The sequence below is a fragment of the Alligator mississippiensis genome, chromosome 6, assembly GCF_030867095.1.
Source record: "Alligator mississippiensis isolate rAllMis1 chromosome 6, rAllMis1, whole genome shotgun sequence".
In the NCBI taxonomy this organism is placed as follows: domain Eukaryota; kingdom Metazoa; phylum Chordata; order Crocodylia; family Alligatoridae; genus Alligator; species Alligator mississippiensis.
This window is the reverse complement of record NC_081829.1, coordinates 65378440-65397009: the sequence shown is the minus strand read 5'-3', so window position 1 is coordinate 65397009 and position 18570 is coordinate 65378440. Positions and strand designations below refer to the sequence as shown.

The 18570-nt window shown below is 42.8% G+C and overlaps 1 protein-coding gene across 3 annotated transcripts in view; it reads right to left on the bottom strand.

Moving 5' to 3' along the window:
* A1CF (APOBEC1 complementation factor) overlaps positions 1-18570 on the bottom strand; it is a 78204-nt gene that overhangs the window by 46232 nt on the left and 13402 nt on the right. For 2 of the 3 annotated variants that reach the window (XM_006275910.4, XM_006275911.4), the window contains exons 2-4: positions 12430-12573; positions 3541-3675; positions 669-799 (exon numbers count right to left, since the gene is read on the bottom strand). In XM_006275910.4, the coding sequence (XP_006275972.3) occupies positions 669-799; positions 3541-3675; positions 12430-12528 (365 nt within the window). In that variant the 5' untranslated portion in view covers positions 12529-12573. The remainder of the gene's footprint in view (positions 1-668; positions 800-3540; positions 3676-12429; positions 12574-18570) is intronic. The other variant, XM_014607846.2, reaches the window with a different exon arrangement.

Below are 18570 nucleotides of genomic sequence, written 5' to 3'. Positions count from 1 at the left end.
AGGTCTGGAATAGCCTGCCATCGGAGGTGGTTTAAGCACCTACTCTGAACGCCTTCAAGAAAAAAATTGGATGTTTATCTTGCTGGGATCCTGTAATCCCAGCTGACTTCCTGCCCCTGGGGCAGGGGGCTGGACTCGATGATCTTCCGAGGTCCCTTTCAGCCCTAATGCCTGTGAAATCTGTGAAATCTATGAAGAGAAATGTAGTTCAGCCTGGCCCATAAAATAGGGCATGGGGTGTTAGAACTTCAGCTCATGTCAGGCACCAAGACAACTCAGGCAAAAATAGATTAAAGGGAAACTGACCTGAAATACCATTTCAGGTTTTTTGTTTAACAAACCAAAAGAGGTTCATTAGCTCATATTTAAACATTTATTTTCAATTTTTCCAATGGAAAAACTCTTGGCAGAATTTCCTGTAGAAAATTTTGATTTGGGGGAAGCTGTAGTTCCTGCTTAGCATGTATAAAGTAAATATCTAAATTTATGTACTAATTAGGTCTTTTCAGCAAGTGGAAAAGTGAGTGACCGTATAAAGGAACAATGAATAGTATTCTTTTTCAGGTTTAGATAATTATATAAATCTTTTGCAGCTCATAGGAACAAATATACAGTGAATAATAAAATATTTAATATCAGATTTGTGTAAACTTACTAGTTTTGCTTACCTAATTTCATAATTATTAAGTTGCTTGATTGCATTCTTAGCCTCCTGTTTATTAGAGAATGTTACAAAGGCATATCCTCTATTGTTTCCATTAAAGTCCATCATCATTCTCATTTCATAGATTTTGCCAATCTGTAAATGAAAATGAAAACTGATAAAATTTCTAAAAGGGTACTTTGGTAATAGCACAATGCTGATTATTTCCCTCACTTGCTCATCTCAAAGCTGTTTGGATATTTCCATTTATGATCATCAACCAGAGTCTATTTTACTTTAGGACTGTTTTCTGACCCGTGAACAAAGTCAAAATAAATAAAAGGAACATATGTTTAAGTGACAAGCCAGGCTGAGTTATCACTACAGATCTCTTTAGCAAGGTTAATGACCTCTATTAACACCCTCTGATAATGTGTTGCCAGAACTCAACATGTGTCTCAGAAACCTTAAAGTGGATTTACCACTGTAAGCAATGATTTTCTTGCATTGATTTGACCTTTCTTTTTAAATATTTAATTTGTCTGTGTTAGAAAAAGAGAACAGGAGGCTCCAAAGTCTAATAGAATCAGCCTGTTCTCATGTGAAAGAAAAAGGAAACCAAGTCAATATGTGCATGTCATTTGACTGAAATTACTTCTGTGTCACTGTTAGTGGAGTTTTACTCTATTTCTAGATAGAATTGAGGCTGGTAGTAAAGACTATTGAGAAGGCAGGAATACTGTCTGAGAAAACCAAGAGATTTTGGCAAGGTTTCCACATTTGGAAACTTGATTACCATTAGCAGTAGGAGGGTAGCTATACCTGTGATTCTCAACCAGGGTGCAGTGGTGCCTTGAGAATCCTTTCCAAAGGCGCCATGGGGTGCCTTACAATGTTAGCATTGTTAGGTGTGTAGCCATAATTTACAAGGTAAATCCAGGCATTTCAATATGATTTCATAGTGTTAAAAACACTCTGACCTATTGTATTATGAGTTCTTGGCAACAGAAGAATTGCTTTATTGTTTTTCTGCAGTCAAAAAACAAGTGAAAACTCAGAGCTAGCATTTTTGAGGGGTGACTTGAATCAAAGGAGGAATGCTTTGAATCTGAAAAGGCTGCAAACCTTTGAACTATACAAATCCATAGTACAGCTATGATATGCTACTTAACTAATATCCAAAGAAGGCTTAACATTTCATGTAAGAGTGGTAGAGAAATCATGGCTCTATTGACGCTAGTAGGAGTCTGACCATTGGCTTCCATGGAGCCAGGATTTTCACCCATGTATCACTGCCTCAAAGAGCTCACAACTTTGGAGATGATGTTACAAACACAGGGGCAGACCCAGGATCGGGAGGAGCAGTGGTGCAGTTACATCCAGCTTTGATTCCTGCTCCACCCAAACTTTAAAACCAATTGCCATAGAGAGACAGCAGAATTTCTATCAGGCACGGCCAAAGGACTCAATTTACTTCATGACCCACTAAAACATATCTGATTCTTGCTAATATCCCTTCACTCCTTTCCTTAGTGGTCTTGATGTTCAATTAATTAAGCTATACTTTCTTCTGCAATTCTGCTTCCTGTTAGCTATTTCTTGTAATATCTCTCTTCCATTTCACAACCCTGCTGACTGCTTTTAGTTCTAGCTAAGAAAAATTAACTCAGGTATGGTAATAGTAATTTAGGTGAACATTAACTCAGATGCACAACTGACTGACAGTGAAGTATTGGATGCACTGTCAGGATACTCAAGAAGGCTAGATTTTGTTTATGAATCTGAATAAAAGATGTACGTTTAACTATAATGATTACAGGGCTAATAAAACAATATCTTTGGACTACTTTTGCTTAGTTTGTTGTATTTTTTAAACTTAATATATAAGCTAGAAAATTAATACACTTTCCAATAAGGTTTTATTTGTTTTTCTTTGATCTTAAACTGAATAATATAGGACTGGCCCCTTGGATATTAGTACTTCTTCTAGCTTCTCTTTAATTTGATAAAAATATGTTTTATATTTATTTGATGATATACCAAGCTATCTGCATCTCACTTTTCAAAATCTTAGATCCGCCCATGAACAAACAGCAAGAATAGTGACATTTCAGGGGTGGCACAGATTTCTGTGCTGATGGCAGGGTAAGGGGTGCAGGGCTGGGCTCAGTAGCAGCAGCATGATTGCAGTGCCAGTGTTGGGACATGGGCTACAGGGCTGCAGGCTGGCTAGACCCAGTGCCTAGCAGCAGCGGGAGCAGCAGCATGGAGTTGTGCCCCCTCCCCTCCACCCTGACAACACTTATGTGACATGTATAACAGTAAGGATGACAAAAAGTAGAGGAAGAACAAGAAGATTTACAATTAGATACTCATTCACTTAGGTTATTCCTCTGAATGTATTTATGGTTTCAGTGTTCCTTTTTTTTAAAGATCTATTAAGATCTGGTAGGAGCCAATGGAATAGCACTCAGCTCTTCCCAAAGGTAGGGAATAAATGCTATATAGCTCTTTCCCCTTCCACTGTAACCCTGGAGGCAGCAGCCCTGTGTAGGCAGAATGACTAGGAACAGATGTTGCATTTGTTCCTGGACAAGTTGTGCCTGTGTTTGTCCTCAAACAGAAATATCCCAGGACTGGCATGCACATACATTGCCCTTCTAATCAGGGTTTAGTGACCAGCTGAATACACTACAGCTTTTTTGCTATCGATTCAATGAGCGAATTCCAGGATACTATATTGACTTGCTAGCCATTCCTTTAGGTTAAAATTTTGTTTTTAATTGTTTGTTTCTTCATACATTGTAAATAAATTCAGCCTTTGCTGAGCACAGCTTTTATCTTGAGCACATAGTATAATACAAGAGAAGAAAAAATTGCTAAATACAAAAGCTTACTTTTTCACATAATGGTATCAGCTCATCTTCAAAAAGGTCTCGCGGTAGTTTCCCAATGAAAATCTCACAGCCTCTCTCCGGTGGTGGGCCATCCCAGCCAGGTGGTGGACCACCAAACTTTCTTTGTCCATTTTCCTGCATGAAGAAAAACAATCAGAAATTCTAAAGTATGTGGGATCAACAGAAGCATGTCACAATTGCCTTTCTTGTTTATATGGGACTCCATGCATCTTATCCATAACTGTCTCTTTCCAACACCCCTGCTTATCTAATACTGGCACCCTCCACACAATTCTGATAAAAACAAAATCCTTTTCTCACCCTCACTATATCTCTGTATATATCTCTGTATTTCTGCCTCATTAATGGCTGGAGTCAATACCTACTGAAATAGCCAATAATTACTGAAACGTTACCTGTCTTTGTTGATTTGAAGCTAAACCATATAGATAAACTCTAAACAAAAACAGGTTTTAAAATCTGTAGTGTTTATTTAATATTCTCTGTTGTTCAAGGATGGATGACTGCTAAAATATAGACCTTTCAGAACCATGAAACACCCTTTACAGAGTCAAAACTTACAATTTAATTGTATTTTATACACTTCAGAAAACAAGGTTGTTATGATACTATTCTGAATGGATACTGAAAGCAATAGAAATATTTCCACAGTCCTGTAGGAGTAACTAGATCAATCCCTGTCACTTTCATGGTAGGTTCTTGCTGATCAGAGATGAGCTTCACTGAGGGTCATGGGATACATTAAAGAATAATACAGATGAGTGTCTTGACCTTGGCTATTTTAAGCAACACACTTGTTGCAAATGTATGACATGAATAAAAGGAATCAATTGCAAGAAGCTTTTCTACAGCTGAACTCTTCACAGTACAACAGGTAAGCCCAAGCAGAGCATAAGTTAGTTTTGGTTCTAGGCAATGTCCTTATCAAAAGTACAAATTTCCAGTGTTCTCCATAAAGACCTTTTGGAAGCACAATGTAAGTGTCTTACTACACTGAATGTAGATAAGTTTACTGTATTTTCACAAGTTATTTGGAAGAGGAAGGGGTAAATGACTGACATACCTAAAGAGAAAGGGAATTCCAGACATGAGGACTACATTGAAGAAGGAGCTATGAAGCATGTTAAGGGAGGAGTTAGAAGTGAGAGTTAACCAGAATTAAAGGGAACATGAGGCAAACTAAGAATGGATGAGAACATAATTCTGCTGTCTTGCAGAATAGGGAAAAGATCTTAAACTTGATTCTGAAGGTGAGACAATCCGATTAAGGTACATAGTGAGAGAGGTGAAGAAGCTGGTGAAGAAATTTAGTTTTTCAGTTGCATTGGAAGCTGAGTCAATGGAAATGAAGATACCAGCAAGGGCAAGGTTGCAACAGTTGAGATGAGACCTGACTGTGACAAGGAAATAGATATAAAGATAGGAAGGAAAAGTGTATTTTAGGGTAGATGTAGAGGAAAATGTGACAGGATTTAGTGATAGCCTAAGGTAGCAGGAGAAAGAAAGATGAGTCTCCCATAGTGTTTCCCAAACTTTTGCTCCCTGGGGTGTGCTTTTTTCTGGATTAAAATGGACAGAGACATCACTCTTACACTAAAAGGTGTGTGTGTGTAAGTGTGTGTATTTTCAAAACATAACATTTTCCATTCCCCTGCCAGAGTAAAATCAGTGCTGAGATGTACTGGCAAAAAAATAACTCTATAACTTTTCTGAATATCGCAGCATCCCAGATGAAAAATCACTGAGGTAGATCTAAATTCAGAAAAGGTATGAAGGGCACCTTAAGGCTAAAAAAGTTGAGAATCACTGATTTTGCTGGTGCCACATAAGGGTGTTGGGGCCTGACCTCACCCTGATGTGCCCTGTTCTTTTCACTGTCTGCCCCCTCCCAACCTCTGGTCCGTACCTCAGGGGGCAAAGGCAGCCCCTGTTGCTGGGGCTGATACTGCAGGGTCTCACATGCTACTGACTATGCCCACAGCCCCTTCTGTCAGCTATGGGAGTGTAGAAGGACTGGAAGGGACAAGCTGGGCTGCTTCATGAAGCTCCTTCTGGTGTCTGCCTGCCTGCAGTAGAGTGTACTCCTGGAGCATAAGGTGAGGGGGAAGGAGAGGGTAGGATAGGGACTTCTTGGGAATTGGGAAGGATAGAGGAAGGCAGCAGTAGGAGCCACAGTCCCCAAAAGAGCAGCTGCTGGTACCACTGGAGTAGCTGGGGCAGGTGCAGAGTGTCAAATGGGCAGGAGAGAATTTACCTTCTTACACAGAGGGTTCTTGTGGTACACTTCCACCACTCTTGTGGTATGCTAGTGTGCTGTGAATATCCTTTGAGAATCACTGTTATATCATAACACCAAGCTTTTGAAACTGAAGACTACTGGAATTGTGGTGGTAAGAGGAGGGAAATGGATTGGAGTAAGGATTCCAATGTTCCTCCTGAGTTGCCAGCTACATAGTCAGAACCAAATGTTGTATGGGGAAAGCCCCAGACATTTGATAGAATGGATAGGATGAGGACAAGGATGGAAAGATGGATTTCTGATTGATCAGATATAGGGATGGTGAGTCAAACCATGAGAAGTTGTCAGAATGAATTAGAGAGGAAGCGAAGAAGAAGGCTGGGAGGAGAGACTTGTGGTCAGTAGCTACCTTTTGCTTGTTAACCACAGAAGCAATGTCAATCCCTTGTCTGGGTTACTGTGAGTAGGATGAGTGAAAGCATCAGGGGGAGGGGGGGCATTTCCTTCATCACAGTCCATGTTCACTAGAGGTACACTGATACATCAGTCCCATATTGTATTGGTACCGAAAATTGGTGAAGATAAGGAAAATTGACATTATCGGCCATCAGCGCTTTTTTGGCTGATGTGGCCAATAATATCACTGATAAATGCTCTGTGCATGACCTCAGCCGCAGTGCAGCACAGCACACAGGCAGCCAGGAGTGCAGCCCAGCAACATGGAGAGCATTGTCTGGCTGGTAAGTCTGTTGCAGGGGAAGGGGCATGGGGGGAGCAGACTGAGGTCCCTGCATTGAAGGAGGGAGTGGGGCCGGGGCAGGGACAAGTGCTGCACAGCCAGGGTGGGGCAGAACATGGGATGGAGCTGCAAGCAGCTCATCTGGGGCAAGCGGGGAGGGGGTTGTTCCTGCCCCTACACGCACCCTGGGAGGGGATGTGCCCCCCAGATTTGTGCATGGGGTGAATGTGGGCTGCTGCTGCAGGCTGGGGCCAGGGGCAATGCCAGGCTCATCCTGGTGGGGGGGGTTTGGCCTGGTCTGTGATTGGGATGGGTGGTGGTGGTGCTGCAAGGAGGAGCTGGGTGTGGGGGGAGGGCTGCAGTCAACCCCAAATTTGCCATAGGCCCCACTCCCAGCGCTGCTGCTGCCTACTCTGAGCACAGCCCAGCCCAGCCTCCCTGCTGGGAAGAGCCCAGCACTGGCTGCAGCCTGCAGCAGCAGCCCGCCCTTGTCCCACGCACAGATCTGGGGTGCACACGCCCCCCATGCCTCCCCCAGAGTTGCATGTCCTCCCCTCCCCGTGCCCTCTGGATGAGTCATGGCTCCATCCTGTACCCTGCCCCACCCTGGCTGGACGGTGCCTGCCCCAGCCTCAGCAGCACTCCATCCTTCACCGAGGAGGCCTCAATCTGTCCCCCCGCCCCTTCCCCCCCTGCCTCTTCCCCTTCCCTTCTTGCCCCTTCCCACCAGCACTTACCAGCTGGACGCAGCTCTCCAAGTTGCTGGGCCACATACTGGCAACCAGATTGGTATCAGCTGATATGGCTCATTAAAAATCAACCATCAGTACCGGCACAAAAAATCTGTATTGCTGCATCCCTAATGTTCACTAGTCCCAGAAACTAGCTAAAGAAGGAGGTGAAAGACATGATCAATTTTAGATGAGAAGGGGAGCTAGAGAAGGAGAGAATCAATGTGAAGGAGAAAGGACCATTAGGGGAGGTAGAATAAGAGAACTTATATTTTTAAATCAGGGATTCACTGAGGGAAATATTAGGTTGCCAGACACCTGAGGCAGTTACAGATACAATGGTTACTCCTTGGGTAGAAAGTACTTAGGAGATGTATGTGGAGTTTTCTTTTGGTTCAAATTTCACCTGAGCTCTGAGTAGCTGGTTCTGACTTCCACCCACAACATTTTTTATAGAGCATGGGATAAATACTTATTTGCCCACATTAGTACTGGGTCCAGCTGAGGAAGAAGGAGTCCGGCAATAATAATTTCAGTATTAGTATTCCTCATCTGTAATGATATCTTTTGATTTTGGATCTTTTCCTCCATTCTGGCATTTATGCCTCTTCCCTGTTTCTACATTTCTCCTTCAATGCCCCTTTAGATGTGGACACACAAGACATTTACACCACTATAACCTGTGTTTACATTACTGTAAACGTGGAATACCTGTGCAGGTGCACAGCCCTATACTGGTATAAGTCCATCCACTCTGGGGTCCAGTTACTTCTCAGAAAGTCAGGAGTAGACATATACTAGTATATGGGTGTCCAAATCTCCAGTCAATTTCATTCAATGAAAATAAGCAACTACTGGTAAAGCACTACAACAGTGCCCATTAGGCCTGTGTGAAGAGGGAAGTATTTGATCCAGATTCAGATTCAGCCAATTCAGGAGGAGAGTGATTCGATTCGGAGATTGCTTCCACCTCAGGCTTTCTGAACATCTGTACTTAGCCCTGTAGTTATAGGAGCTGAGAGGTTAGTCAGCTCACTTTCTGTAAAGCTCCCAACTAGTTTGGAAATAATTTTTCCTTGTGGAATAATTTCAACCCTAAACTAAAGGGAAGCAGACTTACACAACCCATAGCAAAATGAAATTGATTAGGATATTAGAGGAAAACTGACTAGGAACATAAGTGAAGACAGCCCAAGGGCTTTTCCTCAGCTTGTTATTTATGGATCATCACTTGAGTAGATATAGTAGGAATTATTCATTATTATGTTTCATACTGTAAATACTTCTAGCATAACAGTAGAGTCATAGAAATACTTTCATTCATGGGTGGATTCCTGCAGCATAAGAACTTTGCACATAAATCTGACAATTTCCTTCTGCCCCAGAAGAATGTACAGACGTTTTCTGAAAGATTAATATAGTTAGTACAATACTCTCTTGATGCACAAGAAATTGGATGAGATTCCTATTGATCCATTTTTAAAGCTGAACCTGAAGTGTAACTATTCTGTTCAGTTTTGTCACACTCTTAACTGTGATTATTATGTAACATATCCCTATTTTTATGTAATCACATAAACCACATTCATGTGTTGCTAACTGAAAGGAATTGAAAAACATGATGAATTGGCTGAATATACGTGCCACATGTATTCAGCTGAGACCATTTTGAGATTTACTATAGGATTTGTAAACAATACTAAAGATTCAAACACTTTCTTTGGTAAAGTTAAAGTGCATGGGGGATGACCCAGCAGGAAATAAAAACCTGTTTCAACCAGACAGGTCTTCTCCTTATGATTTGGAAAAAATAAATTACCCAGCTTCTTTCTTTCCACAGAGTGGTTGGATGGGATTAAAAATTGTCTTTATGTGCCATTTGCCAGGTAAGAGAGTGTGGGATAAACCAAGAGATCACAAGCTTGGACGCTGTGAGGATGTTTGGAATAAAAAAACAACAGATTACTGGTAGATGGGGAGGGGTGAAAGGAGACATATGGTAATTTAAGAAAATGGAAAAGAGTGAAGGGAGAAAGTGGAACAACACAGAAGAAGTAGAGATGAAATAACTGATAACAGAGGGAAATCAGATATAGAAAAATACTGGTAAAGGTAGGAAAGAAAAGGGAAGGTCACAATAAAGAAATATATATACAGATGAGATGTTATTTTTAATCACATTTAGCATTGAGTGGATGACAGATGATTTAGGTTTCATAAATGCAAATGTTTGCTTATGCAAGCACACAGATTTATATGTTATAAAACACACACAGTTTGCTATGTTAATTATATATGGTATAGTTTTGGTAGTTCTGGGTTTCTTTTAATCTTAATATGCCTTGTTCAGTAGTATATCACTTAGTGTTGTAGAAAGAAGAAGGGATGGGATTTGAGGCTTAGCAAACTTCACAAGATCCACTATTGTTACCATTTTCAATTATATTTCCTTAGAGAATGCAACATTAGTCTTAATATTGCTTAATGCTTTTGAAAGTGAAAGATGCTTGTGCCATATTTGGCTTGAGGAAGAGTCCAAAATCCAGTAAATCCTTGGACATTTTGAATTTGAAAGAACATTTTAACTCCCAAATGATACCTGGATGTTATAATACACCATAAGCTTGAATGTGAGGCAATAGTATGTTTGTGTTGAAAAAAACAAACAACCCCTCCAACTCTCCCCCCGCCCTCTCCTCCAAACCAGCAGCACACTTGGTGGTATTAACAGAAGTGTCTCTTGCAAATCAAGGGAAGTGATTGTACTCTGACCCTAACATCTATGAATCCTCTGTGCAGCACTCTGTTGGACACTTGGAGTGTCCAATTGTGGGCCCCACACTTCAAGAAAGATATGGACAAATTAGGAAGAATCTGTCAGGCTATGGCCAGACATTCAAAAAGCCTGAGCCTGAATCGTTTCACTCTTCACAATTTAGTCTAAGCTGTGCAGCTTAAACTGGTTAATAACTGGACAGACGTTCTCTGTTAAATCAGGAAATGCAGGCACATGCCTGCAGTGGCTTAAGTCAGAATCTGGGGGCACTAGATCATGCCCGCCAGCAACTGCCAAAGAGGAGGGAAGAGAAGCCTTCCAAAGTTCTCACCCCTCCCTGCTGGAGTGGAGGGGGCATGGCCAGGTACCAGCCCAAGGCTAGTAGGACACACAGGATGCCAGCCATTGGGTGGAGCTGCTGCCAGATTGAGTGGGGATGGGGAAAAAAGTCCTTTCTCTGAAGCAAGCTTGTATTAAACACAATAATTTGCAAAGCAGACAATAGGGAACTACCAAAAATCTTCACCTAAGCTAAGATACAGCCCAGTAAAACACACCATACACAACTTAGTCTAACTTAAAATGTAAAGCAGGAAGACAAGAGAAAGCCTGGCATAAGTCTTATTATCCAGAGGGCAGAGTGTCTCCTTACAGCCAGGCATTCAGAAAGGCTTTGTTTAGGTTTTACAAGTTCAGCTTTATAATGTAAATGTAGCTCTCTGCATTCTTTGATCTGCAACTTTCAGCCAGAAGCTGTCTGCAACTTCCCTCAATTCCATCTCTGGCACATATGTATGATGATTGTCAGGTCTTTGCCAACACTTCCCACCTCTCAGTCTGGTCCTGCAGGTCTTAGCTCTGGGATCACAGGTTCAGGTCTTGTCTCTCTCCCCTCTGGGACTGCTGTGGAATTAATCCCCTCCCTGGCTGCAGGCAAGCTGGACAGAAGGAGGAATTAACCCCATCTCTGCCAAGCTGCAGGAAAGCTGTGAAGGTGTGGCTGCTGCTTGCAAACTCCAGCTGCAGTCTGCATGGTTTGCCAGTGGTGGGGAAAGGGGATGAAGGGAAGAATTTGCCTCGGGTGCCATGGCAGGCAAGCATCTGGCCATGCCCCACCCCTGCTCAAGCTACAGAACAGGGGGGAGGGGCCAGCCCAGCTCTCTGGAGCAGAGCCCAGCCCAGAGAGCATGCCTGGATGCTGGGGGCCTCTGGTTTAATGTAAACCAGCAAGGGGTCTGGGACAGACATTGCATAAACTGGTTTGAGCCAAATCAGTTAAGTCTGATGCTACATTCAACCACGTTTATCTCAAACCAGTTTCAGCCATTTTCAAATTGGTTTATGTGCACTGAATGTCTGTTCTGTTACAGGTTTAAACCAGTTTCTGATCACTTAAACCAGTTTATGTGTAATGTCTGTCCCTAGCCTCAGAGAATGGAAAAAGTCGAAATGTGATTTATAAGGAAAAGCTGAAAGAACTAGGATTATTTAATCTGGAGAAGAAAAGATTGAGGAGGGATTTAATAAATTCTGGAATCTTCAAAACAGTCTTCAAGAGAGATTACAAAGAGGATGGTGATAGCCTTTTCTCTGTGGCTGTAGGGGACATTGACTAGGAGCAATGACCTCAAACTGCAATTGAAGAAATTTCAATTGGAGATTAGAAAGAATTTTCAGACTATGAAGATAGTGAAGCATTGGAACAGGCTATCTAGAGGTATGAAATCTCCATTCTTGCAAGTTTTCAAGAGCAGGTTAGAACGACACTTGGCTAGGATGGTTTAGCTAGGAATGATTCTGCCTTGAGCAGGGAGCTGGACTAGCTAACCTTGTGAGGTTCCTTCCACCTCTACTTTCCCATAATTCTATGGAGTAACAAAAAATAAACAATATCATTCCTCTCCTGCTTTGAGACTTACTAGAACTGTTTTTAAACAGAACTCTGATTATAAAAGATAACAAAAACCTCTCTCCTTTGTCATGTTAGATACATCAGATTCTTAATAAGTTAAGATTAAAGGTAGGCACAAGGTGGCAAATTCAGACCTTGATCTAGACACTTGTTTAAAATAAAGGATTTCTGATTTAATAGGTTGGTTCCATTTGCAATTTAAACTACTACAAGATTCAGAAGAGTTCAGCTTTAGGTTTTGGCTATAAGTTTATTACAGTGTAACCGAGAACAGATGGAAGACTACAGTCCCATACTTAAATGATCTCTTATACAAATATCTGAACAAAACTTATGTTAAAGGCAAGAAGAAAGAGAAAAATTGCATTGTTAAATATTTTCTTGTCAAGTCCTTGATAAAGACTATTCATTTAAGTGAAAGTTTGACACTATGCAAAAAACAGTATCAGGCACGTGACTGTGAGTTCCTACCTGGATCAAATTATATCCTGTGCGCTGAATTAGTGCACGGAGGGCTGCTTCTTTCTGTGTGCCGGTCAATCCATCCCCGGATTTTTGATTTGATTCCATTGTGAGTGATTATCAGCAAAAAATCAGGTTAATTAGGGGTGCTCACTGCAATCAAATTTAAGATAAATTAAATAAATTAATTCTTCTAAAAGGAGAAGGTCCATTTCATTGAGGATATTTACCTGGATCATTCTCCCTAAATCAGTAATTTGAGGTAATCTTGCCAGAAGAACAACAGATCTTGGTCAGGAAACAACCTCTCCATTCACATTTTATGCAGAGAAGAGACAGGAAACAACATCCAAAGGCATTGCTACATTTGGAACAGGGTGTATGCATGTGGGATTTAGACCCTAAACCCTGCAAGCAATTCTATGGTGCCAGACCCTTGTATTTAACCTTGAGCCCTCTCAAAACCAGCGGACCATTTCCCAGGCTCTGCAGAGCATTGTATGGGAACTGGGCTTAGATTTGGCCCCTTGGGGAAAAATATCTGCTATTCTCTATTCAAATTCAGATTTTGAACAACCTCAATTATGTGATAGCTGGGTTCAGGATTTTAGTTCTGGGCCGGTTCTAAATTTTTAATTTAAAATTGTTTTAAAATTCAACTTTTTTTTCTGGTTGAAGTATTGGTTAAGCTTCCTTTCAAAAAGGTTTGAATTAGGCCATGGACTGTTAAAAGAACATTTCTTAAGAATGGCTTTTCTGGATGAAATGTTAATGATAACATTTACTGTGCACAAAGTCTTGAATTTGTACGTGCAGATAGTATTTTCACATATAAAAAGAATCTGAAGATGAAAGGCTGAATTTGGAGGCCAGCAAAAATATAGCTGTCCAATAATGAATATGCTACAGTCCAAAGGTTTTACAACTTTTTCTAGGTCCTTATGATCCTCCAATCACTTACTTGTATACTTAGCTTTATCTATGTGAAGAGCCCCTTTGAACAAAATGAGACTAAAGCTAAGCGTGTGTTTAAGTTTTTGTAGAATCAGGGCATAAATTATGATCTAGTCATTTAATTATAGTTGCATATTATTTCCTCTTTCATACATACAGTATGGATAGTGCTTACTTAAAAAGCAACTATTCAACATAATGTTCTTTCTTTGTTGTTCATTGTGTATCCCCCTACATCATCTACTGCATGCTATTTAAACCCCACTTTGAAGACAAATGATTAATTTTCTTCATAGGCTTTTCTATAGCACTCATCACCTGAGTGCTTCACAAAAGTTTAATACGTGTATTTTCACAATACCCCTATGAGATGAGCGACAAAGATGTGAACAGCAAGGTTAAGGTTAATTGTGCACTAATTCTGAGTGCACACTTTTAGACATAGGCCTGAATTTTTAGAGTAGTTTAGAATTATACAGCACTTCATCTGTTCAAAATACAGCTTCATTTAATTTCATTTGTGCCCATAAGACCTCAACACTTCTGTAAATTAGGCCCTAGGATGTCATTTTGGGCTTCCAGAAAATGAAGAGCAGCCAGTTAGTTACCATGTTTGGCCAGTTTGGTTTAAGTGTCTTACGTTACTCAGGAATGTAGTGGCAGAAGCAGAAAAGAATAGTATAATCCAGTTATCTGGGAAAGCTTTTAAGTGCTTTAACCTTCTTTTTACAGAGGTATAGGTTGTAGCCATGTTGGTCTAATGACATAGGCAGACAGTGGCAAAACATAGCAGGTGTACTTGCACCCCCCGAGAGGACCAGCACACCCCCTCGCAGGCAGTGCTCCCCACTTAAGCGACAGCTGTGGGGGGCAGGCAGGAGTGCTGGTGCCCCGTGAGTGCTGGCTGGGGACTGGGGGCACCAGGTGAAGCGCTGCTGGCACTTACGGGAGCGCAGCTGCGCTTCCTGGTCAGCGCAATCAGCTGCAAGGGGACCCCCCTGGGCGGTGAGATTGGCTGTAGGGGGACTTCCCCCCCAGTCACTGACTGGCTGCTGGAGGGGCATGTGCCCTCCCTGACTCAGGCTTTCTTGCATGCATACCAGCCTCTGGCTTCTTTACTATTCATTCCATCCAGGAAGAGCACACACACCAACTGCAGATGCTTCCTCAGCCTGACAAAGGGTATTTATATCCGAAAGCTTGCTAAGAAGAATTTTTCCAACTATCTGAAGTTGGTCTAATAAAAGATATCAGATTTACTCAAAGAACCTTGTTAACCTCCTTTTGTCTTTTTGCAGTTGCCTGGACTTGTTCACTTTATATCATCTGACTTATATCAGTTGCCTGGACTTATATCAGTTGCCTGGACTTGTTCACTTTATATCATCTGACTTCTGTGATATATGAAACATATATTCTAAGGGCAGTGCCTTCCTTAATGTACAGCCCTGAGCAGTTAAATTCTTTGTGCTTCATGAGGCAGAAATAAATAGTGAAAAATAGTGTGTAATTATTTAATTAAATACCATATATCATAAGCCAAATTAAGTCACACATGCAACCTTAACTGTGGCACTTTCTAACTTCAGAGTGCTTGATTTTGAAAGCTGGTGTGTGCGATTTCCTAGTTTTTTATAAAAAAGCAAACAAAGCCCAGAAATGTTATTCTTTAGCATACTAGAACTCACATTGGTCATGAAGAGTATTGGAAGCTGTAGCTCTAAAGCATAGCTCTTTCCTACTTGAGCTCACGTATAAGTGAAAGCAGTAAGACGTCATTCTGTAGAGATAAGCAGTAGAAGAAGATAGGGCACTTTGCAGGTGAGTTTCACAGATGTTTGCTGACAGATGACTGGTGAGATTTGGAGATATTGAATTCCATACTGGAAGAGACTGTTATCTAGGCATTACAGGTGATTCTTTTACTACTATACTCAATCCTTTCTGCTTTATCTTCATAAACCTATCCCTGTATTGCCTCTACTGCATTTGGCTCCTTGTCACAGTCTTGTCTTCCTCACTAAGTTGATCTCAGGCTCCAGTTCTGAGATTTCTAATTCCAGTACCAGTCTTTGTCCAGTAACTCTAGCCTAATTTTTTTAGATTGCCTGTCCCAGTGCTCCCTACATCCAGTCTCCTTGCTCACTAATTCATAGTGACCTATGATCCCTGGTTCCCACTCCCCTGTTCAGCCATTCCCAATTTCCTATACTGCTCCGTAGTTAGTTGCCTTCATCTTCCCTGTCTTCCCTAGCTGCCAGTCCCAGTCTTTGCCCTTGAGCTTCAAATCTATTTTGAGTATCCTCATCTCCTCTGACTCTATCTTGATCTTTGTTTAGATAGTACCAGTTTTCCCTCTGAATCCCATACTACTACCCAGATTTGTTTCCTGTCCCCTTAGGCCCCACTGCTTCTGAATCTCCTTGCCCTACCAGTTACAATTCATACTTTGGCTTCTGGTCTTGTCTCACTTCCAACCAGTCTCTCTTTATAGCTTCTAGTCCTATCTCCTTGATCTGGCAATCTTTGCCCTCTGTCAGCCTGCAGACTCAGTGTCTACACATGACCTCCTTGTTTCCTGTTATTATCCTGTCCTTCTCTCAGTAGCATAAGTAAGGTGGGGTGACTGGGGCAGCATCCCTGGGCATCAATTTGGTGGGGGAAGGAAAGTGGTGCAGAAAAATTACAACAGCTGCCACAGCTGCATAACTGTGCCTGCTGCAGGGTGGCAAACAGAAGTTGCTTCTGCCTCTCTTTGTCATCATTGCCCCAGGAGCCTAGCTAGTTTGCCCTTGCCCCTCCTTCCTCATCACATCCTAGTTTAGGCTCTTGAATCTCTGAATCAAAAATTTCCCCCTTATGTTGCCAGGGTCCTTGACAGTACTTGGAAAACAGGTGTCCTGCTCAAGGTACACCTGGTACAGGGAAGTGGCCAATATGACCCCTTATAGGCCTAGGTTAGAGGATAGTCTATCAGTTTGTGGGAATAGGAGATACATGGTGTGGTCAGCAACAAATGCTGTGATATTCTTGAGCGTACTCAGAGTAATCTGGAGATTTTATTTGTTAAGATCCAGCTAGTGTCTACTGGGCATATGCAAAGTTTTTGCAAACTTATAACTTATAACCAGACATCTCGTGGGAGGATCGCTCAGCAAAATCTGAGCGGTCGCAGAGATTCCTCTCGTGCGTGGATGACCTCTACCTGACTCAAGAAGTCTATGGGCCAACGAGAGGCAAAGCGCTGCTCGACCTGGTGCTGGCTACTGGGGATGACCTAGTTGGCGACCTAGTGATCGATGGGAAGCTGGGTGACAGCGACCACGAGCTGATCACCTTCACCATCCGCCGAAAAGCTGGCAAGTCAGTCAGCAACACGGAAGTCCTTGACTTTCAGAAAGCCGACTTTGACAAGCTCAGGAGGCTTGTCAGTGAGGCCCTAAGGGACCATGACCCCAGGGAGAGGGGAGTTCAAGAAGAGTGGTTGCTCCTCAAGGGAGCGATCCTCAATGTACAAACTAAGTCTATTCCATCTCGGAGGAAAGGCAGCAAGAGGGCACAGCAGCCCCCCTGGCTCTCCAGGGACCTAGCAGACCTCCTGAGGCTAAAAAGAAAGGCCTACAAAGGATGGAGGATGGGAGTCACCTCCAAGGAGGATTATTCTGCACTGGTCCGGTCCTGCAGGGAGCATACCAGGAAAGCCGAGGCTGCAACTGAACTCCAACTAGCTTTGAGCATCAAGGACAATAAAAAGTCCTTTTTGAGATATGTGGGGAGCCAGAAGAAAAGCAGGGGCAACATTGGACCCCTGCTGAACCAGATGGGGCAACTGACGCCCAGGAAAAAGCCAACCTATTAAATAGGTACTTTGCGTCGGTCTTTCATCAGCCCCATGGGACGCCCATGCCCGCTACTGGGCCGGGAAGTCCGGGTGAGGGTGATCCCCTGCCCTCCATTAATGCTGACTTCGTGAAGGAACATCTTGAGAAGCTGGATACCTTCAAGTCAGCCGGCCCTGACAATCTTCACCCCATGGTACTCAAGGAGCTGGCAAGCATCATAGCCCAGCCTCTAGCGCGGATCTTTGAAAACTCTTGGCGCTCTGGTGTAGTGCCCGAAGACTGGAAGAAGGCCAACGTGGTGCCTATCTTGAAGAAAGGGAGGAAAGTGGATCCGGCTAACTATAGGCCCATCAGCCTGACTTCTATCCCGGGGAAGATCTTAGAAAAGTTTATTAAGGAGGCCATCCTTAATGGACTGGCCGATGCCAACATCTTAAGGGATAGCCAGCACGGTTTGTTGCGGGTAGGTCTTGCTTGACCAATCTCATTTCCTTCTACAACCAGGTGACCTATCACCTGGACAAGGGAGATGAGATTGATGTCATATATCTTGACTTCAAAAAAGCCTTCGATCTGGTGTCCCATGATCGTCTCTTGGAGAAACTGGCCAATTGTTGCCTTGGGTCCTCCACGATCCACTGGCTGGAAAATTGGCTCCGGGGTCGGACCCAGAGGGTAGTAATTGATGGAAGTCACTCATCGTGGTGTCCTGTGACCAGTGGGGTCCCCCAAGGCTCTGTCCTTGGACCCATACTGTTCAACATCTTCATTAATCATGTGGACACTGGAGTCAGAAGCGGACTGGCCAAGTTCGCCGATGACACCAAACTTTGGGGCAAAGCATCCACACCAGAAGACAGGCAGATGATCCAGGCTGACCTGGACAGGCTCAGCAAGTGGGCGGATGAGAATCTGATGGTGTTCAACGCCGATAAATGCAAGGTTCTCCACCTTGGGAAGAAAAACCCGCAGCATCCTTATAGGCTCGGCAGTGCTATGCTGGCTAGCACTATGCAAGAAAGAGACTTGGGGGTCATCATTGACCACAAGATGAACATGAGCCTGCAGTGCGATGCTGCGGCTAGTAAAGCGACCAAAACGCTGGCTTGCATCCATAGATGCTTCTCAAGCAAATCCCGGGACGTCATTCTCCCCCTGTACTCGGCCTTAGTGAGGCCGCAGCTGGAGTACTGTGTCCAGGTTTGGGCTCCACAATTCAAAAAGGATGTGGAGAAGCTTGAGAAAGTCCAGAGAAGAGCCACGCGCATGATCAGAGGTCAGGGAAGCAGACCCTACAATGACAGGCTGAGAGCCCTGGGGCTCTTTAGCCTGGAAAAGCGCAGGCTCAGGGGTG